General features: G+C 37.7%; 1 protein-coding gene across 5 annotated transcripts in view; it reads right to left on the bottom strand.

Annotated features, from left to right (window-relative positions):
* ARK2N (arkadia (RNF111) N-terminal like PKA signaling regulator 2N) overlaps positions 1-23,443 on the bottom strand; it is a 109,372-nt gene that overhangs the window by 4,570 nt on the left and 81,359 nt on the right. For 2 of the 5 annotated variants that reach the window (XM_004484696.4, XM_058277617.2), the window contains 2 exons: positions 21,042-21,224; positions 9,005-9,131 (listed from right to left, as the gene is read on the bottom strand). In XM_004484696.4, the coding sequence (XP_004484753.1) occupies positions 9,005-9,131; positions 21,042-21,224 (310 nt within the window). Of the gene's footprint in view, positions 1-5,485; positions 5,549-9,004; positions 9,132-21,041; positions 21,225-23,443 lie in introns of those variants that run through there. The other 3 variants (XM_004484698.4, XM_058277618.1, XM_004484697.5) reach the window with 2 other exon arrangements.

Here is a 23,443-nt window from a genome sequence, read left to right as displayed (position 1 = left end):
CTTGGCTTTTTCATCAGAACCATGTATGCTTTGGTTCAATGAACCAAAATGAAAGTAACAAGACTGAAGTTCTCAGTTTAGACTCTCTAAAAGGGTCCTATCAAAGGGGTAGAACTGTCTTGCTGACAAATCTCACCAAAAACTCCTTGGAAGAAAATTGTTAAAGAAACACTAAGAGCTTGAATCTACATTCTAGGTAAATGACAGAAATATAAGCCTCTAGGGTGGAACACTGAGCAAGTTTTGACGCAAATGAGAGGAAGGCAGGCAGCTCAAGCTATCACTGCTATGTATGCCCTTGCATCCACATTAATGAACTCTTTACTTGGTATATGTGGGAAGTGACAAGTTGCATGATTTCTGTCGCATGAGGTACCACAGTCATCTTGAGAAGCTGTTCTGACAACCTGTAAGTAATATGTGATCCTGGGTCGCTTGAGAATTCTAGCTTTGATTTAATGCTACCTGCCCCACCACATTCAAAAGAACATTAGGGGTAGTTTGTAAACCTGGCTGCACTCTGGGCTCCTGGGTGACTCAAGATGCTTGAACTATGACCTGGAAAGGGATACTGAGATGGGAACTTAGGAAGCACAGCTTATTTGATAAGAGATGAGTGATTCCTGGCAGCAGAGTGAATAAAAAAGCTCATGGCTTAGGAGCTGGAAAGTATCTTTGCCATGAAAAAGAAGACGTGGTAAGTTGTTCAATTTATGCGATTCAAGTTACCTGTGAATTCTGCCAGTTGTAGTGTACTTACTTTTCTGGAAGCTATATGACAGTGATTATCACAACAGATTGAATGCAAGAAGCAAATATGAATCCAGCTGACTTTTCTGTTAAACCAGACATTAAAGATCTGCAATGTAAAATAATGCCTCTCCTCCCTAAAAATTTTTCTGAAAAATACATTTAGTTTTTAAAAACATGTTTTAAGAATTTCTAAAAAAAGAACACTAGGGTAACAATGGTCAAGTTTCAGTTACAAAACTGCTCTGAAGACCTGTAAGCTCCTGGAGAGAGGCCCTAGTGCCTAAGGAAAACTAGCCTGAAAACTACTCTTACCAAGAGAGGTGCTGAAGAACAGATCCCAGGTGGCCAGAGAAAGTTTGGGCGGTACCAGAGGCCTGCTACCTATTCAGAAATGGACTAAGTAGCTACTAACAGAGAGGCTAAGAAATTTTCAAAAATTGGACTAGTGGGAAACGGACTTGGCCCAGTGGTTAGGGCGTCCGTCTACCACATGGGAGGTCCACGGTTCAAACCCCGGGCCTCCTTGACCCGTGTGGAGCTGGCCCATGCGTAGTGCTGATGCGCGCAAGGAGTGCCCTGCCACGCAGGGGTGTCCCCCGCGTAGGGGAGCCCCACGCACAAGGAGTGCGCCCTGTAAGGAGAGCCGCCCAGGGCGAAAGAAAGTGCAACCTGCCCAGGAATGGCGCCGCACACACTTCCCGTGCCGCTGACAACAACAGAAGTGGACAAAGAAACAAGATGCAGCAAAGAGACACAGAGAACAGACAACCGGGGTGGGGGGGGGGATTAAAATAAAATAAATAAATCTTTTTAAAAATTGGGCTAGTGAAAAGCACTTACAAGGTACATAAAGTCCAACCTCTAATCCAAATCTGCCGAAGCAATTGAGTACACTCAGATTAAGTTATCATTCATTCAACATTTATATAAATAATTTTGATGACAGATGGCCAATAAATTTAAAAAGCTTGCAAAAGCAGTTTCATATACTACCCTCATTTGACATTCCCAAATGACCTATGAGATAGACATGGAAGTTATTATCCATACTCTACAGAGAGGAAAACTGAAGCTTCAAGAGGTACATAACTTGCTCAGAGTCACACTACTTGAAAGTGGGAGAACAAGGAACTTCAGACCAGGTCTGATTTGGGGCCTGAAACTGTTCAACACATCATGTTGTAATTTTACAGAAGTTTGCATTAATTGGAAAGGGCAAAACAGAGAAAATCAGCATAGTAAAATTAAGACAGGCCCAGACTTACAAATTAAAACTACAAAGTTCTTCAAAAGCTCAAAAGCTTATCTGCACAAGTACAAATTGAGGAAAAGCCGACTGAGAAGTTTAGTAAAAAAAGATTTCAAGAACAAGTGCCTACAAAGAAAGTCAATGTAATATTTGGCAGAATTTCTAAATATCTCTAAAATAAAATAGGTATTTAGTCCCAACTTTTACTCTGCACTACACCCTAACTAGTCATACAATGTAACCTCAGGAAGTGGCTTTAAAATGGATCTGATCAAATTTGTTCATTTTATAAGGGAGAAGACCAAGGCCAACAGACAATTGTCCAGGGTCTTAAGCAAGTTAAACATAGAACCAGGACAAAACCGGATCATCTCCAGAGTGTAGCTCAGTAGCCTGCTTCCCATGTACAAGGTCCGAGGTTCAATCCCAGTACCTCCTTTAAAAAAAAAAATTCGGGCCTCCTGGGGGTTTGTGGGGTTTATTTTCCACTAAACAACTCTACCTTCCTCGGACTATACCTGAGTACTATGTTTGATTGTGAGCACTGCCTGATCCTTACAGGCATTCAAAAAACAGCAAAACAGATTCTAATATGTGTTTGGAACAAAAAGAGGGCTAGGATAGTGAGAAGTTGAGAATGTGTTGACTACTGGGAAGTGGTCTATGGAATTGAGAACATTCAGCCTGGACAAAGAAGAAGGAAGAGGCCAATCCTCAACTACGTAAAAACAGATCACTTCTGTACTTATATTGCAAATGGTTTCAAGAACCAGAAACCAACTCAGGCAACTTTGAGCAAAAAAGGAAATTTACTGGAAAGGTACTAAAGAAGATAAAAAAATCCAAGGGTCATGGAACAACAAGGCTTCATTTACTTGACTCAGGTCCCAACCTTCTCAGTCTCTAATTTGAAAATTTGAGATTCTATGGAGAATGTGATGAACCCACCTTTGGTCAAAAGCTTGCCTGCTCCTATTAATGATAGCTGAAAGAGTAGTATTCAAAGAAGGGAGAATCACTGTGGGCTGGGCAGCCATCATGAGAGGTGCCTACTCTACCTTGTACAGAGATCTCAAGAAGATAGTAAGAACCATCAATCAGTCTCTGGAAGGCAAGTTTGGATGATCATTACCACACAACAATTACAGTCACTACAAAATAGAACATATAGCCTTTTAAGCATACAAGCAATTACTGGGGCATCCATCAGGAATGTTAGAAATGATTCTAAGGTCACTGCTGAGGTCATTGGCAACTTTTTAAGATTTGTTAAAAAACAGGCTAATCTATCCTGTTACAGTCAGAATAGTAATTAAGGAGGGTGGGGGAAGGTTGTAAATGGAAGGGGCCACAAGGGGAACTTTTGTCCTATTTCTTGATCTGAATCCTGATAACTTGGATATGTAGAGGTTTAAAAAATTATAGTGTATAGTTATAACTTATCTGTGTGGAACATAAATCCAATAAAATAATCAACAAATTCTTATGACTTAATGACCTCACGCATTGTATAAAATGGTAGCTAGGATATGGATGAGGACAGAAAAAGCCTTCACACATTTTAAAATAGTACCAAATTAAAAAGGCAATCTAAGAAACAAATGAGAGGGCAAAGGAAGGGGAACTGCAACAATCGTTATAAGCCCTACAGACATGTGCTACACAGGATGTGAGAGGCTTGAAATTTTTAAGGTACCTTAAATAAAAACCAAACAAAATAAAAAACAAACGAACAAGCAAAAAGCCAGATTTTCATGCATTATCACATAGCCCTTTTCTGAATTATGGAAGACAGGCAGTGGGGCTGCCTTTTAGTTGGCCCAATCTAATTTTGTAAGAGCAACCAAACAGAATTTGGTTTTACAAAGTGTTTAACCTGCATTTGATTCCAGATAGTATAAAAACATAAAGCAATATTTTGAGTCTCATAACCAAGAAAATGCTTGGGCCTCACTTTCCAAAATGCTAGAAAAAACTTTAAAACATTAAGTTTTTTTTCTTCTTTGTCTCTTTGTTGTTGCATCATCTTGCTGCGCCAGTTCTCCATGTGTGTGGCACCACTCCTGGGTGGGCTGCACTTTTGTCATGTAGGGCAGTTCTCCTTGCGAGGCCACTCCTGGGATGTGGGGCATCCCTAAAGGGGGGTGCCCCTGCATGGCATGGCACTCCTTGCGCGTGGGAGCACTGCATGTGGGCCAGCTTACCACGAACCCTGGACCCTCCATATGGTAGGCGGACATTCTATCAGTTGAACCACGTCCGCTTCCCAAGTTTTGATAGGATAATTGCTCATCACACACTGAGAAAAATAAAAAAGAGACTTCACAGTGGAAAAGAAGAAAGGGAGCAGGCTCTGATGGTCTGCTTTTGATATAGTTAACTTCCTGTTCTAAGAAATGAATATTAAAAATTAATCATTTCTTCTCTCATTTACAGAGCCTGAAGGTGACCTCTTGGATAACATTCCTACTTATTTTTCCTAATTGAAGATGAAGTGAATGAGTGTGGTTTTGGGGAAACTTTCCTTTCCTAGACTTTGTTTGCTAGCCAACCCCCCTAACTTTTTCAGGGTTAATGTTAGTAATTGGTTCAAGAAAGCAACTAGTCTTAAATGCAAAAGTTTTCCTGCATCAATTCTTTTGCTGAGCAATACACCAGTATTAACAATGACCACAGGACCAGAAGACTACAGTGAAATGAGGTAAGCATCTGATTATTCACAAAAGCTTCAGAGAACTGAAACTGAGAGAACTGTTCCAACACAGCTCCATAACAGAAAGATCTGCGCTACACACATTCATCTTCCTAAAGCAATTCCAATGAAACTGGTACACGAAGAGAAGGAAAAGGGACCAAGAACAGAGGAAAAACTGGAAGAAGGATCATAAATTGAGACTTTGGGCAAAATTAAGCGGGCACAGAAGAACTAGAGATGTTGGAAAAGTCTCTACCTCACTGGCAAAGAACATCTTTGTGTAAGTGAACTGTCTAAAAATTAACATCTAGAAATAATAATGTTTAGATAATATCAGAAGTCCACCACAGCAACACAAGGCAGCCATAAAAGATGCAATCAACCATTAGTTCAGAAAGCATGCTTTCTAGTCTGACTAAAAGAAACACAGAAGCTAAGTGAATACATCAAAATCTAAAATAAAAGAATGGGAAAAGATATTAACATGCAAGGAAAAAAACACATGTGTATTTTTTTTTAAAAAAGGGCACATCTCAACTAGGATTACTGAGTGCAAAAGTTAAACTAAATCCTTCCAATATGGAAAAATGGCACCCAATACAAGTCAGACAATCACAATTCCAATTCCAAATAGAACTACTCAAGGATCAAGTCTGAGTTTTTAAAAACGATCAGAAAGCTCACAACAATGCAGAATGTCAAAAGAAAAAATAACAGAACTAAATCCAAACAAAACATCTATGCATGCAAATCATATTAAAACAAAAAGATGTGGATCAAAACCTAAAACCTTTTTCCATGCGATAACCCTGCCAGAAGCCCATCAATACTTCATAACTGCAACCCTAGACCTGTAAAAGAAATAAATTCCAAATGAGATGCAGGTAGTCAAAGGGGCAATTTTGAAGCAATCAACTAGAAAGTCTTCCCCAACCTGCTTCTCAGCTTTTTAATTCCAATGTTTGAAAGAATTTCAGGCCACTTAAAAAGGAACTGCTGAAACAAACTTCAGGAAGACAGAATGGAGTCAGTCAGAGTCTACTCAGTCCTAGACTCAGAGACCAAAATAAAAGATACCCTTAAAATGATACCAGTTTCAAATACTCCAATAGAATCTGTCAACTCTACAGTCCACTGTATGGACAAAATTAAACACCATTAGGAAGCAGATGTGGCTCAAGCAATTGGGTACCTCCCTCCCACATGGGAAGTCCCAAGTTCAGTTCCCAGTGCCTCCTAAAAAAGAAGAGGAGCAGACACAAAGAGCACACAGTGAGCACAAACAATGAGGGTGGAGGGGAGAAATAAAAAAAAAAAATTACCACCACCAAGGATGTTATTTAAAAACTACCCAAAGTCATGTGACTTAGTTCAAGAGTAAAATAAACATTTTTATAGAGTAAAGTGACAGTCCAGATTTTTTAAAAAGCAAAACCAAAAAAATTAACTGTTCAGAGATTAAGTTTATCTTTGTGATGTGATTTTGTTTTGTTGTTTTAAAAGGAGGGGGGAGGAGATGTTAGAATTTAAATTTCTAAGTTTTAATAAAAAAAATGATAAATTTTAATTCCTCAAAACTACAGAGAGCAGAAAAAAGAAGCCAGAGTTCACGATAGAAGAAAACTTGAGGAAGGGAGGTGAAAAAAAGGGATGTTCACTCTGTAACATTACTAGGCATAAGGACATAGTAAAAGTAGACTTGGCAGAAGCTGACAGAGAACTGGACCAAGTCATATGTCTCAGTAGAGAGCAAGAGATTGGATATGCAACACAAGATAATAATTACTCTCTCCTACTTAAATAGGAACACATGAGTGACTTAAACTTTGAAATGAAACCCAAGAAGTTGGTGAATAAAAAATGTGCTCCTGGCACAATTTAAGACAATTTACTTTCATCAATCTGTCTCTAAGCAGGGAAAGAAGTATTATATTACAGTAGGTTCCCCAAAACAAAGACTACTATAATATTCTTTTCTTTTTTTAAAGATTTATTTTTTATTTATTTCTCTCCCCTTCCCCCTGTTCCCCCGAGTTGTCTGCTCTCTGTGTCCATTCACTGTGTGTTCTTCAGTGACCGCTTCCATCCTTATCAGCAGCACTGGGAATCTGTGTTTCTTTTTGTTGCGTCATCTTATTGTGTCAGCTCTCCGTGTGTGCAGCACCATTCTTGGGCAGGCTGCACTTTCTTTCGTGCTGGGCGGCTCTCCTTATGGGGCTCACTCCCTGCGTGTGGGGCTCCCCTACACCGGGGACACCCCTACGTGGCATGGCACTCCTTGCACGCATCAGCATTGCGCATGGGCCAGCTCCACACGGGTCAGGAAGGCCTGGGGTTTGAACCACAGACTTCCCATGTGGTAGGCAGAAGCCCTATCCATTGGGCCAAGTCTGCTTCCCTATAATATTCTTGAAAGATCCAGACATGGGGCTTAAAAAGATAATGTCAGGAAGCAGATGTGGCTCAAGCAGCTGGGTGCCCGCCTACCACATGGAGGTCCTAGGTTCAGTTCCCAGTGCCTCCTAGAGAAGATGGGCTGGAGCAGTAAGCTAATACAATGAGGTGACGTAACAAGGAAACACAATGAGAGACACAACAAGCAGGGAGAAGAGGTGGCTCAAGCGATTGGGTGCCTCCCTCCCACATGGAAGTTCAAGGGTTCAGTTCCCAGTGCTTCCTAAAAGAAGACGAGCAGACAGCGTGTGAAAGAAATGAGGTGGGGGTGGAGGAGAATAAGTAAATAAAAAAATCTTAAAAAAAAAAAAAAAAGATAATGTCTCCTGTGTCATAAGGAACAAAGGTGAAATAAAACAGTAGCAAAACATATGATGAAGTAAAAGAAGAAATCAGTAATTCTATCTTCCTCGTATGATGGATAAATGGAAGAAAACCTAACAGAAAAAGGTTTTAATTAAGACAGAAAAAAAGTTATGACTTAAAGGTGGAAGAATGAAGAAAAATTCCCCCTGGAATAGGGGAAATAACCATTAAAAAAAAAAAAGGAAGAAGAAAGAAGAACGTGAAAAGGGGGCAGCTATGCAGGCATACTTAATGAAGTGCTAAGACAACACTAATTCTGATAAAGACAAAATTGGCCACTTTTGGAGAGAAGGCATTTTAAACTATTTGAGTAAACTCTACATCCCTCAGAGTTCCAATTTAATTGAAAAATGCCCTCAGAAAGTGTAACCAGATCTTATTAGAAATGATACCTTCAAATTATATGCATCTGTATTTTACCCCAAGTCTCCACTTATAAATTCACCTTTTATGTAAGCAACAAAAAAAAACGCCTGTGAATGTTTTTATTACCTTGCTAGCTACCAAAGAGTAAAATCAGATCTGAGAGCAATATAATGTAAGTACTGTGTCATATATTTATTTGGGATAATCAGGAAATCACAACTTAGCCTTTGTGGCATGGGAGAAAAGTTATTTAGAATACACATGTTCCAAAGAGTAGGGATTTTGTTGCATGTGTGGGTGTGTGTTAAATATTCCCTAGAAATAGCTCTGAGAGGGCTGTAGCCAATTCATATGAGCATACCTTAAAGCAGAGATAAGCAAAATTATTTCAAAGGGCCAGAGAGTAAGTAAATATTTTAGGCTTTGTGGTCCATATGGACAAAATGCCCAGCTCTAATGGTGCAGTGCAAAAGCAGCTTTAGAAAATATGTAAATGAGTATGACTATGTTCCAATAAACTTTATTTATGGATACTGAAATTGAATTTCATGTAAGTTTCATGGGTCATGAAACATTGTTATGATTTTCTTCCAACTTTTAAAAACATAAACACCATTCTTAGCTTGCGGTCTATTAAAAAAAACCAGGTGGTAGGCCAGATTTGGCCCATGGGCTGTAGTTTTCTGACCCTTGCCTTAAAGAATGTCAACTTCATAAAATTATTTTCATAATGTCACTCTCCCAATTGCTTGCCACCAGCATATTTCAAAGTTAAGTAAAAGGCAAAAAAAAAAAATATGAACAAGAGGGGACAAAATATAGTGATATTTCTGCTACAAGAGAAATATCTGTCAAGCTGTCTAGACATTTGCCAAAAATGAAAAAGCACCAGCTCTAGTTCACATATATATAAAGTTGAGATGTTCTTGATATAAGGCAATATGGCAACTCATTCTTAAGATCAGTATGTCTAATCAGAAAGTGTTTCAAACCAAAGGAAACTGAAAGGTAGCTCCCACTATTCATGCCAGTCGTGCCACAAAGCCTACCATTTTCTTCTCCCTTCTTTTTTGGTTAAAAAAAAAATTTTAAATATCAAAATACTCCTATTAATATCCTACCTTGCATGTTCCTGAACTCCCACAATCTCCACTTCACTATCTGAAGAAGCAATATTAATTTCTTCATTGAGTGGTGCATTGCCAGCAGATGTTTTGTCACTTGCTAGAAATCCTGGATCCAAATGACCTGAGAGTAAAGAGGCAAAAAAAATAAGCACCACAGTTTGACTTCTTACAAACAGCAGAAACAATTCATTGGCAGATTTCTCATCCAGGTTTAACCACACAAACAGAACAGCCTATGAGAGCTTGCCACAGTGAAACTATTACTCATGTCAAATAATCTGAGACAGTATACTGTCAGCTTAAAAAAATAAAAACTGGCTTTAAAAATTTTAAGCAGAATGCTTACTCATGGCTAAGAAAATGTTTAAACACATGGAAATACAGGCATACCTCGTTTTAGTGTTTCACTTTACTGTACTTTGCAGATAACTGTGCTTCTTATAAACTGTAGGTTTTTGGCAACCCTACACGGAGTCTACTGGCGCCATTTTTCCAAAAGCTCATATGCTCACTTCATGTCTCTGTGTCACATTTTGGCAATTCTAGCAATATTTCAAATTGTTTCATCGTTATTATATACTTTATAGACTACAATATAAAGTAAACATAACTTTCATATACTCTGGGAAACTAAAAATTTCATGTAACTCACTTTATTGTGGTGGTCCAGAACTGAACTGGCAATATCCCAGGTACACACAAAAGTCTCTTAACTTTCTACTCTTATTCCTTAGGGAAAAAGCTTTTGTGCATGTATATATGTGTATATATAAAATGCACTAATTCTCTATATTTTATTCTGTCAATGCTTTTTGCATTCAATTCCAGCCTTTTTTTTAGGAGATACCTGGGATTGAACCCAGGACCTCATACATGGGAAGCAGGCACTCAAACCACCAAGTTACATCTGCTCCCCACCCTAGTTTTAATGACGTGCAAAATAGGTATGCCACCATCTAGAGGGCAATGGGGTTCTATAATGCTTATCATTTTGATAGAACAAAATTCTAAACCAGAAAAGCTCAAAGGCACAAATAAAATAATAACAGAACTGATCATTAATGCTATATTCCATATTTATATTGGGAGGCTTTGTGAAAGATTTACATTTTTTTTCCCCTGAAAGAATATGAATTTGACAAAGTCTGAAGCCAAAACTACATCTGAAAGGGAGGAAGGTTAGAAGTAGATCACAATTTTGGCTTTGAACAAAACTGAAACATAACCTGTATACTACTGACAGTTTTCTTTAGATAGGCATAAACCACACACTCTGGAGGAACACAACCATTAGTGAATCGGGGCATATAAGGATTTTTTCACAGAAGAGTTTCTTAAAACACATTTTCCAACATCACAGACAATGTGAGCACTACAGAACTCTCAGTAATGGCTAATGGGCTAATGTCAAAGTACAAGGCTCCCAAAACAATTCTAGAGTCAAAATAATTTAGCCTATGTATCCAGCTCTTAAATGGGCTGAACTTTAAAAGGATGAATCTTAGAATACCTAGGGTTAACAGGGCATAAAACAGGCTTGCAATAGGTGTAAGTTTTCATTTACTCTTTAAAAGCTATTTTTATTTAAATAAATTGCCACTTGATAGAAAAATTTCTCCATATTTAAAAAAAAGTCCTTTACGACAGCCCATATAAACTAAATCAATATAAAGAAAAGAAAATTTTCCACATGAAATCCTTCCTTCCCCCTCCCTCAGACACCTCATCTCCCTCACTCCAATGCTGTTCATGGTAGCTGGAAAACCTTGTACTTTTGGAAAGCTATGGACAGTCCCTAAAGCAAAAGGCTTACAATTTTTACAACTTCTGACTGTAATTCCATCCCTAGAGTTAGGCCTAAGAGAAAAATAAAAGGTTACGATGTACAAAGATATTCACTGCAGTGCTATGTAGAAACTTTGGGCAATGTATGTATAACATACAAAGTGTCATGTATAACATTATGAAAACATGTAGGTGCTCTTTGAATCCTTTTCACAATTCTTTATTATTGTATTTACCTTTTTTCTTCAATTGAAAGTGATCTACAGAGAAGACTAAAAAGCTTAATATGGCTTCTAGAAAAAAATATGGCTTCTAGATATAACTGGTGGTTGAGATTATATTACAGTCTGCATTGCCTTGTTAATCTTCTGTATTAAAAAATAATCTAGATAGGATTCCATGGGGTTTTAGGGTCAGGCACATATCTTTGAACCCTACAAGCACACAAAAGGTGACATTCATCAGACAAAACCAATTTTTGCTAAATCTAGGGTGGTTGCTTAAATGGAATTTGTTTAAATCTCAACTTTGTAAATCTCGATTCTTGTCTGATTCCACTTACACCTTGCTTGTGGTCAAGTCTTTTGTTTAATATCTGCGTCAATCATCTAATTATAGCTATCATCATGCACACTGCTCCTACTTACAGAACCAGAGGAAGGAATACAAACTGAGTTTCTCTTTTCAAACCATGTCCCTTCACTTATCTGTATTCAATATTTCAAGCAGCCTGTTTTCTGTGGCTTTAACAGTTTATTTCCTCATACAATAAGTACTTGTTCATAAAAGCCATGCACTATCTTAGGTGCTAGGAGAACAAGCGAGACATGGTTTCTGCCCTCAACACAGTTACATTATAGTCAGGAATAAAAAAAAAAAGAAAAAAGAAAAAAACACAGTCAAGCACTATGGCTTGAAAACTGCACTGATAGGGAAGTAAAGAATGGCCTGAAAGCATACAGAAAAGGCACATTCTCCAGATTTGGGGGTTATCAGGGAAACTGAACCCTGAGGGAAGAGTAAAGCACAAGTGATGGGAAGCAACAACAGGAACAGGAACATTTCATTGTCCTTTAGGACTTAAAAGTTCTGTTAAGAATTGGGGGAATGGACTTAAGAAGAATAATGGGAAGCAAGGCTGTCAAAGTTAGCAGCGGTCAGGTCATGGTAAGGAATATGGACTTGAACCTGAGAAGTAAGAAGCTATTAAAGAATTTAATCAGAAAAGAGACATCACCTGGTTTTGCATTTTAAAAAATATTCTTTTGGACTGTAGAAATGGAACTGATAGTGGGACAGGAAATACTGGAGGCAAGGAAACTACTATAGTTTCCTGGGAAAAGAAAATGACTACAACAGAACTAGGAAAGGGACAACATGGGGAATACTGTCTGTGTGTGTGTGAGTGTGTTTGTGTGTTTGTGTGTGTGTGTGAGAGAGAGAGATATGAAAGAACACAAGTAGTCAGAAATGAAGCTCAGGTTCTGATTTAGGTAACTGAATGGAATTATAGCATGATTTAGTATACTACTGAACAGAAGGAAAGAAACAGGCCAACTAGCTGAAGGTGGCTGCTTAGGACATAATGATTAAAATGTGCCTTTGAGACATCCAGCAGCATACTGTTCCAAACCTCAGGTCTAGGGTGGAAATACAGATCTAATAAGTCCTCAGCAATAGCAGTAGGGAGGGAAATAAAGGTAATCCAGAAGAGTGAAGGAAGCCTAGGAAAGAACCCTGACGAATACTAAAAATTAAGGCATGGGCAGAGGAAGAGGAGTCCACAAAGGACAGAGAGAGGCGGGGAGGGGAGGACAAAACAAAAACAGAAGATATGAGGCTGTGGACACTAAAGGATGAGGATTTCTAGGAAGAAGTGCTTAAAAATACCCAAGCAAGAGATCAGATAGGAAGGGAGACTAAGCAGTGCCCGCTAGAATCAGCAGTAAGCTGATCTTAGGGAAACGTAGCAAGGCAAGTGTTGAGCTAAAGTCAATGTAGCAAGCTGAAAAAGAATAAGGCAAGTTAGGAAAAATAGACAAAACCTTAAGTTTGGCTATTTAGGAAAGGAGACAAGATGGTACTGAGAGAAGATGGGTTTGAGGGACAGGGGGTATATATGTATGTTTAATTTTTAAAGAGGGGAGAGACCTGGCAATATATAAAAATTGAGGGTAGGAAAAAAAGCAGAGAACAAAGACTCACAGAGAGCTGAAGTAATCTTGATCTGTGTAGAATGTGGCAACATCATATAAAAAACAGGAGGGGGATAGGGTAGCAGGGATGGGATTAGAAAAGTGAGTCACCACTGTGAAGAACAAGTAATGCCTAGAGAAAAAGGGGAACTGTTGGGCAGCACTGAGAGCCAAGATGAGGTTACAGATTACAACTATGAGATTCTCTCCAGCTATGCTTAGCAGTTTGGATATAGGCTCAAAAGATTTATCCAGGGAACAGACTTAGCCAGATGGGTACAACAGAAGGCCAACCACACACGGGAGCTGAGGATATTGACAAGGATGAAATGGGCCTATATATGCTAGATGGGAAGGAAGTGAAGCCAGGACAATTTTGATAAGGACTAGGTGATAGGTCTCAATGAGGTAGAAGAGTATAAGTGTGGTAAAAAGTAACAGTATCAGAGCATGGAGAAGACCCCAAAGGTTAAAGGAGAAAGCACTGGGAGAGTTAGGAGCAAGATAGGAAGAGAGCATCTAAAGTCTGGACTGTATAAAACTGTTAAAAGTCACAGAAATATGAATAAATTGAGAAGTAAAATATTTTATTTCCACCCACTTTAATCACCCACAAAATACAAACCTTTGTGATCATCCATTTCCCATCTTATTCTCTTAATTCTGTTGTTATTCTCCTTTGCTCCAGCCACCCACTACTCACTCTCTCACAACTCTTCCATGCCCTCTGTAATGCCAATTTTATGGAACTCCAACTACATTGAACTTTCTCTCCACCTCCTTGTGGACATCTGATTTTCCTAAAGATGCTGCCTCCTCTGCAGCCCTCTATGGAAGAAGCTGCTCCTTTACTACAATTTCACTACCAGGATTACTTACAAATGACTGTCCTCCACCCTCATGCACCAGCACCAGGAGCCTATATCTTCCAGAATATTACCCTTTCACTGTCTTATACTGACTCCTGGACACATCCACTCGTTTGTGAAACACTACCGACACCTGGCTCTTAGTCACTCTCCACTTCAAGTTCCACTATCATGAATACTGTCTGTGAGCACAATCACTCTCCAAACTCTCCATCCCTACTGAGAAGCAAGGAGGTGTTCTCTAAGAGGCATTTAAAGCCACTTGTGGTAGACACACAGCAAGGGGCTCAGCCTATTATGATCTTAAAAAATAAATGGAATTAAATTAAAAAGGCAGACTGTGGGAGTTATGGTTGCTATATCCAAACTATTCTAACCTGATTATTTGATGCTTTAAACAACATTGATTAAGAAATCCAATAATAAGACCCCTCTCGATTTAGAGGTGGAGTGGACATCACCATCCCAGGGTCTTCAGGATGGAGAAATAAAATATGGATTAGAGTAGACTTACTGGTATTCTACTATAGAAAAACTGTGACTTTAGCAATGGAAGAAATTATATCATTAATGTGAAGACAGTGGCCATGGGAGTTGCTGAAGGCAGGGAGAGGCAAAAAGAGGTGTGCTATTGGCATTTTCAGGACTTGGTGTTGGTCTCAATGATATTGCAGGGACAGATGCAGGACACTATATATCCTGCCATAACCCATTGACTGGACTGGGAGAGAGTGTAAACTAAACGTAAACTATAACCCATGCTGTGTAGCAATGTTCCACAATGTACTCATCAAATCCAATGAATGTACCACACTAATGAAAGAAGTTGTTGATGTAGGAGGAGTGGGGGTTGTGGGAAGTGGGATATATGAGAACCTCTTGTATTTTTTAATTTAACATTTTGTGTGATCCATGTATCTTTTTAAAAATAAATTAATTTTAAATAAAAAGAAATCCAATAAGAAGGAATTTATTAATTCTTAGTATCTGTGTGCCCACTTCTATCACCATAGTTCTAGTTTATAAAAATTGTACTCCAACTCTGCTAAAATTTAGTATTGTTACATAATCAATATGATGTTCTAAAATTAATCACTTAATATCTGGGTATGCTCTTATAATCAATATCTTGACTACTTAGTCAAAACGGAAGAAGATAAAGTAAGGGAAATGAAGTACATGCTGGGGGAGTAAATACAAATTTCCTGGTGAATGGTAAGAACTCCTAGTCTAATGGTGTCAGAGTTTTGCCTATTTCTATCAGAGCTATTCAATAAGATGTACAAGACAGATAACAAGTCGGCTGCGAACCATACCACATCTGTGGGACGCTATGAGAATACCGAAAGCATTTTCCATCAGCAGGGGATGTGTTCTCTCTTGTGTCTATTTTTAAGGACGATTGGTCTTTTTCTCTGAATATAACCCTCTGCGGCATGTCACACATTAGTTTGGAAGCTCCTGTGCAAAGTCTGACATTTTCTGGCCTTTGAGCCATTCTCTATCCCCCTCCCATGACTTCACAGGAATGTGATGGCAGACTGGTACCTAAAGCATACACAGCTGAGTTAAAGGCACTATGGGGTTCTCTCGAATACTGCCAGTGCCAATCTTCTCTAGTTTTAAGACAAGAATAAGCTGGTAGAGAACATGTAAATACCACAACGACTATATATTAAACTAAAATAAAACAGAGGATTTCTATTTAGCTATTGTGGCACCTGGCTATCTCTGTGTTGGTCTTTGCCTAGGCAGCTCTTTGGAAATATAACTTCTTTCATTCTATGAGAAAATTTTAAATTTTTGTCCTCTCACTAGAGACCTTTTCAACACACTGATAAGTCAGAAACAGGGTAGGATAGGATAAGAAAAGCAAGCACAGGGAAATGGACTTGGCCCAGTGGTTAGGGCGTCTGTCTACCACATGGGAGGTCCGCGGTTCAAACCCCGGGCCTCCTTGACCCGTGTGGAGCTGGCCCATGCACAGTGAAGCGCGCAAGGAGTGCCCTGCCACTCAGGGGTGCCCCCTGCGTAGGGGAGCCCCACACGCAAGGAGTGTGCCCCATAAGGAAAGCCACCCAGCGCGGAAGAAAGTGCAGCCTACCTAAGAATAGCGCCGCACACACGGAGAGCTTACACCACAAGATGACGCAACCAAAAAGAAACACAGATTCCCGTGCCGCTGACAAGAGAAGCGGACAAAGAAACAAGAAGCAGCAAATAGACACAGAGACCAGACAACCGGGGTGGGGGAGAGAGGGAAGAGAAATGAATGAATAAATAAATCTTTAAAAAAAAAAAAAAAGCAAGCACAGAGAAGGTGGTAACTAAATTATTATTGCTAAAATTTTCTTTTGTCTTCAAAAGAAATCATGTTGCTACTGTTAAGTGCAAATCCACTAACTAGTCCTAAAATTATCTGTAGTACTTGAAAGAAAATTATTACATACAGAATGACCATGGCATGCTAAACACGTTTCTAAAAATTTATACCTATCTCAAGTCACTACTACTCATTTAGTTCTAAAAACCAAACCAATTATTACCGTATTTAGTTCTTTCAATAAGAATGTTTAAAAAAAAAAGCCTTTAAAAAGTGAGACCAAAAATGTAAAATCTTATAGTCCATATAAAACAGGCAAACAACCAAACTTTATTTCCTTCAAAAGACAGATAAGCTGAGTGTAAAGTGCTAATATTAGAAACCTGCCCATTCCAGTCTGATTATTTCAAACAAACAAACAAAAAAACAGTAGGAACTGGAAACCCAACATTTGTTTCTCCGCACTACTACTATGTTTGTATTATGGACCAGCAAGATTACTTACCCTATTTTAAAGATTGGGAAAACATTCATCAGTTACCTTTCTGACAAGAAGGCTGATGGAAAAAATGATAAGTAAATCTACATATATGTTTATAGTAAGCTATTATGAACAATTAAAAATTAAACTATTTTAGAAATGTTGGTACACTGTTTCCTAAACATATCCAATGCAAGAATTACCCAGGGTTGTTGTTAAAAATAGATCCTCAGATCCCATTTCAGGTCTACTTACTGAACCTTCAGGGAGAAACCCAAGAGTCTGAATTTTTACAAGCACCTTGGGTGATTTCTTTGTTCAAGTTTAGGAAATACTACAGCAAGAGCTATATATTCCAGGGCAGGAGAATAAATTAGAAATCTACCGACTACAATTCTAGCATGAAGTGAGAAAAAGTAACCATGTGGCAAACATTGAAATGGAAAATTTAAGTCTTTTGTTGACCAGTGGCTTTACTTATTTTACTTAGCTGTTTAATCCACTTATGATTCAACTCTTTTGCCTTGGTAAAAACTAAAATGAAATAGCAAAGACTATTTGGGGAAGCGGACTTGACCGAGTGGATAGGGCATCCGTCTACCACATGGGAGGTCCGTGGTTCAAACCCCGGGCCTCCTTGACCCGTGTGCAGCTGGCCCATGTGCAGTGCTGATGTGTGCAAGGAGTGCCGTGCCACATGGGTGTCCCCGCATAGGGGAGCCCCACGTGCAAGGAGCGTGCCCCTTAAGGAGAGCCACCCAGTGCAAAAGAAAGTTAAGCCTGCCCAGGAATGGTGCCGTACACACGGAGAGCTGACACAGCAAGATGACGCAACAAAAAGAAACACAGATTCCCATGCCACTGACAACAACAGAAGCAGACAAAGGAGAACAAGCAGCAAATGGACAGAGAGAGCAGACAACAGGGAGGTTGGGGGGAGAGGGGAGAGAAATAAATAAAAAATAAATCTTAAAAAAAAAAGACTATTTGGATACAAGAACATAGCCAATTGCTTGGAAAAAGCAAGCTACTCTATCACCACTGATTACTCATGTGATCCTAAATGGAATGGGGTTGCATACCAGTTCTGAAATGCTGCTTTTGACTAAACTGAACCTCTGAATAGTCTGTCCTATTACTGGATTTTTATTTTGTTGGGAAGGGTAGAGAGAACGTCCAGACTAATCATTAGAACATTCATCTTACACTCAAACCACAAGAATAACCATCCATGTGATACTAACAGTCAAAGTCTCAAAGCTATAAACTGATACTCTAGCATAAACTCTTATTAACATTTTTTGTGACACTGCACATATATTCAGCTACACGACTGGTTCTATGACAATTACATCAAAACCAGAGTACAGAGCATTTTATTTATTACTCACATACCTGCATTGTCATGTTTGGGGAAAAAAAATGACTTGGAATGAGACAATAATTGGCTACATAAGAAAATGTTATGGGGATCAGCTAAACTATGAGGATAACCACATCCTATGATACATAAAACCTACACATGACTTACAATCCAGTATGCACGTGCTTGCTCTCTATTATATCCTAGGGAAATTATCACACACATTTACCAAAAGACACTTAAAAGAAATGTTAACAGCATCACATGTACAACAGCACCATAAATGTCTGAGAGAAGGGGTAAATAAATTGTGATATCATAACAGTGAAAAAAAAACAAATGAGAGCCACACATATCAACATGAATGACGCTCACAAAATGTTTAGCTAAAAAAGTTGCAAATGATTACTTTCTTCAATGTGATAATTAGTAATGTGGTAATTAGTAATTAGCTTTAAAACAAGCTTGTTTACAGATACATAACAAATGAAGTAAAAATATATAGAAATAGGAATACCAAACATCAAGTACAAATTCAGGGCAGCTTTGGGATTAAGACAGGAAGAACAAAAGGAACAGTTGACGCCATAGATGTTTCCTTCCACTCATATTTTTGTCGTGTTTTATTTCTTAAGAAGAGTCCTGGTAGGTACTCAGTGTTATATATATATATTTTATATCTTTGTATGACTGTAATTTTTTAAAGAAAAAAAATAATTTTTTATTTACATCATCAAGTTAACAATTACTTGAATCTTAATGTACCAATGCTATCCTCAATCCTGGTGACTTTAATGATATTTTAAGAACTCCCAGCCTTGCACAATTAGGTTGAATCATATGAAACTCCTGGGTTTTTTAAGCAATCAAATATTAACAATTCCATATAGTTCAACCTAATATTAAGAATCTCTATATGAAAATGAAGAGCCAAAATTGATAGAGTGTTCAATTTTTTCTCAAAGATTTTCTATAAGGTGGTCTATTTGATTGTGATGGCCAAGACCAAAAGAACAAGTTTGGAAAAAGAGTCTAAAACTTTCTGTAACTGGAAACACCATCTTTTAGTCCCTGAAGTGTACAGGTGACATCTTCCCAGATATCCCAGGGACCCTAACTACCTAAATATACTCTGCCCTATTTGACTTCACTTCCTCTCCAGCCTGTACTTACATGGCTATATTTCCTACCTGCTATTTCAAATCATCAAATAGTTGCCTTAAGATATAGTCTATAACTGAAATGTTCTGAGAAAAAAATTACTTATTGCCATGCATATTACATAAATCATCACAAGGAAGGGCTCAATTTCCTGCAAGCACTGAACTTTTTCATCAAGAAAGCTATTCCTTTCTTTAATAGGGCACAACTCAAAACAGGTAATAGGGTCATGCTCACCACGGCTTTGTAGAAGCCTCAAATATGGTATCCAACAGACAAAATCTGATCCTTAAGCCTTGATTCTCAAGGAGCAATGGGTAGTGAGTGGTTTCTTAGAAAACCACTGTAATTTGTGGTTCTGTCCTGGGAAACATATTTTAAATCCAAACACAAATGTGGGCAGCACTCTTGAATACATGTTGGAAGAGAAAGAAAAGAAGAAGAAAGCACTAAGGGAACAGGGAAATAAAACTGAAGTAGAATGGATCATTTAATTACCGATTGACAAAAAGGGTTAAACCATCCAGTATACAGAATAAACATAAAGTAAATGACTTATATAACTTACCAGAAACACATTACACAAAATGTAGTCAAACTACTCTCCTTTGATACAAATTACTACTTAATTCTTTTCAAAGGATTAGAAAAAGCAAGTATTTATACATATAAAAACTTAAGTCCAGAAGAGAAACCACTGTCCAAGATTGAATGGATGGTTAGCAGGAAGTCAAAACTAAGTCCAGGTCTTATTCCAAAATGATTCACAATGTATCTATCCGAAGCTCAGCAAATAAAGAGATTTTTATTTACTTCCAACCAAAGATTATGAAAGGAAGGATTAAGGCACAATGATCTATGGAGTTTTGTCTCCTTTTTAAATTTCCTAACAAATTTCAATTTAAAATTTCTAAACTTATCGTCCTTTTTTTTTTTTGTAATACAAAAATCATCTCCCATAAAAACTGTATCTTAGGTACATTTAAGTTAGTAATTAGCTCATAAAAGTCAATATAATTTATAACATAACTAGAAAACTATAATCTTTCAATAACGCTAATATAAGAAAAATACACACTATAATAGTAGTCTGTTCCGCAGTCCCCCTTAAACTTAAGCACTAGTACTTTTCAAAAAGGTTTAAGTTAGAAAGAGGATGAAAGATATTTGAGGAAAATATTGAAGGAGACTTGGAAGCATTGTGAAGGGTTTTCAATGGTAATAGCAATGGGTTTTACAGTGAATAAATATCACTCTCAAGAATAATCACAGAACCAAGAAAAATAACGAGTGCAAGACAGGGAGAGATTTTTTTCTGTGATAACTAAGGCAGTAACTGAAAGAAAAGGGGTTAGAAAAGACAAATACATGAACTACTATAGCACACAGAGAGGCAGAAGAAACGGTTATAGCACAACGAACAGGGAAAGTGTAAACAGCTCCCTTCTCAAGCTGCAAGGTGGCTATCAAGAGTTAAATGAGGGAAATCCTGAGGGGTATGTGTGTGTGGGGTGGAGTATGTAGTCATCTGGGCTATTTTTGCATATGCTGGGTATTTCTAGCCCAAGAAATACGTCTACTGAAATCTATCTATGCCTTAATTAATTATCTATGTATGTATGTCTTATGTATTCTGAATCCTTTAATTCTTTCTGATAAGGAAAGATTAATGACATGCTATACAAACCTCCCTTCCAGTTATAAATGGTATCCTGGATAGGCACAATCATTTAATGCCATACATGTCTGGTACAGCCTGTTTTCCTCAGCCAAGTCCACTGCAAAGAAAACAGCTCCCAGAACATGTACAAGTTACAGCAATGGAGAATGGAAAGTAGGGGAAGGGAGACCAACCTGCCTCCGTATTCAGCTCCTCTAGAAGCCCGCTGGTCCTCCAGGTAGCTCCTGTGTCCTGGCCTCCTATAGAATTACTGCGCTCTTGAACTACTGCAGCCGCCAATAAATTGTCCACATTTACCACTTCTGGGTCAGAGTTGGTCTCAGACATATCATAATGAGCTACAACTGGAGGTCCATCTAGGGAGGAAAGAAAATGTATACTTGTATCTAACTTGTGGGGTGAAAAATACTTCTGAAACTAAATAAGTTTATAAATGCCAGCTGCCTTTACCTTATCATTCTAACTGACCAAAAAAGTTGTACTTTATACATCTAAAATTTTGTACATGATGTGAAAGTGGAAAAGATAACCCAGGCTTACAAAGATGAGGGACTAACTTTGGAAAGAGGAAAAGTAATGTAATTATGAAGAACAGAAGACAAGACCATACTAAACAATGTTACACTGACTTCCCAACACACTCCTAAAGAGCAAAAGATTAAGAAAAAGGGAACACGCCATGGAGAAAGGAACTGATTTTATTTAAATAGAAAATTTAATAAAACTTATTAAAACCTAAATTATATGCTTAAGAGACTGAACCTAGTTGTTTCTCTTAGTAGCTAATACTGTAAGTCCCTAGTAAACTGACTTACCTATTTCCAGTAAAGCCTTTCTATAATAGAGATGTTACACAGTTTACGACATTCTACAAAAAGAAAATACTCACAAAATCCATTTTTCAGGATTTTGCTTTGGATGTCTTGTGAGAAATATTTATATTTTCTTTTTTTCTGAGGAAGACAACCAGCTCACACTCTAAGGAAATGTTATGCAGTCTAACACGATTTTGTGGAAAGATAAAAGTTTTTATTGGAAAAAGAAGAGATCCCTTCCACCCCCAAATCACCCTAAATATTGAAAAAGGAAGCTGAGGTGAGTTCCAAAGTAATTACACTGCAGTGATCCATGCTAAAATAACTCAACATGCATGCTTGTAGACAAGATACATGCTTTAAAAGTGCTAATGCTACCTTTTTCTAATATAACAGCAAAAAAGCAAAAATAAAGTTTTTATTCAAGTAAGAAACACACATACCTCACTACTAGCTTTATTTTAGAATAAGGCAGAAATATAGGAATCCTATCTGCTCCCAACAGCTACTTATGAAATGCAGGCAAATCATCTATTTCCATTAAGATTTTTAAATATATCAACAAATGAATATTAGAGCACATCTACCTTACAAAACTCTTACATGAATTATTAAAATATAACACAATGAAAATTACCATTTTAATATAAGCATCCATTGTGTAGATTGTCAGTAAACAAAAACATGAAACATACTTGGGGTATTTATTCCTTAAAACTAAGTTACCTAACTATAGGTCTATTGAGCAACTTCTTAAAAAATAACAGAATGACTGAACATGAAAGCAAATGAGTTGTTAGGTGTCACTATATAAAGAACAGACATGTCACAATATGAAATTCTGACGATCATGACACAATTTCAGTTGACTACTTAAAAATAAATGCCGATTCTCCCAAAAGGGTTCATCAATGACCATAAAATTGAACAACATGGCCTTGGTATCAGTTGGTAAACGATTTTTAGTTCAAATAGCGAGAATTTGTTCATGTTTGAGATTTTTCTTTTCTAAAAAAAGAAAAGAAAGCTATATCACTCCATTGAGTTCTCGTCAGAGTTTAAAATGATTATTATGAATGAAGATACTGTGTGATGTCCAAATACTGGGGTGTAGAAGATATAAGGGTCAAGTACAATATTGACTATCTGACCACATGTTCTACTTTAAAAATGGATTTTTAAAAAGTGCTTTTGTGTTTGCAGTAAATTATTTCAGCCAATACCATTCATAGCCTCTTACCCCACCACCACCAAATTAAGGCAACAGGTCAACAGTCAAGTCAACATTGTACCACTCCTACATGTATAGTCATGCAAAAAGTATAAGTGTATTATGTACATGCAGAGCGACATCACCTACCCATGGAAATAACTTGTCTGACAGTCTTCATCAGTAGGAAATACAAGCATAAACTTGTTATCTGGCTTCATTCTTGTATCTTCCATATTTCCAAACAGCACACCTTATAACTTAGCTTAAATTTAGTATTCATAATAAACAGAGACAGCAATATTTTCATATTGTAATTATATTTAGCAGTTAAAAGAAATTATGATCACTGTCATTTTCCATTTCCAGCATATTCAAATGATGGCAAGTCAAAACTATACAAACTTAAATAAAGTGAGGATGGGTGCCTTTCCAACTTTGTCTTCCAACAAGAAACCACAGTTAACGATCTTGTGTTCTAAAGTCATCTTATACCTATCATTAGCAAACCAAGATTAAATAAGGTATGCTTAATGCACTTGGCACCAGT

The sequence above is a fragment of the Dasypus novemcinctus genome, chromosome 16, assembly GCF_030445035.2.
Source record: "Dasypus novemcinctus isolate mDasNov1 chromosome 16, mDasNov1.1.hap2, whole genome shotgun sequence".
Taxonomy (NCBI): Eukaryota; Metazoa; Chordata; class Mammalia; order Cingulata; family Dasypodidae; genus Dasypus; species Dasypus novemcinctus.
The sequence above is the reverse complement of the archived record's forward strand: the minus strand, read 5'-3'. Positions and strand labels throughout refer to the sequence as shown.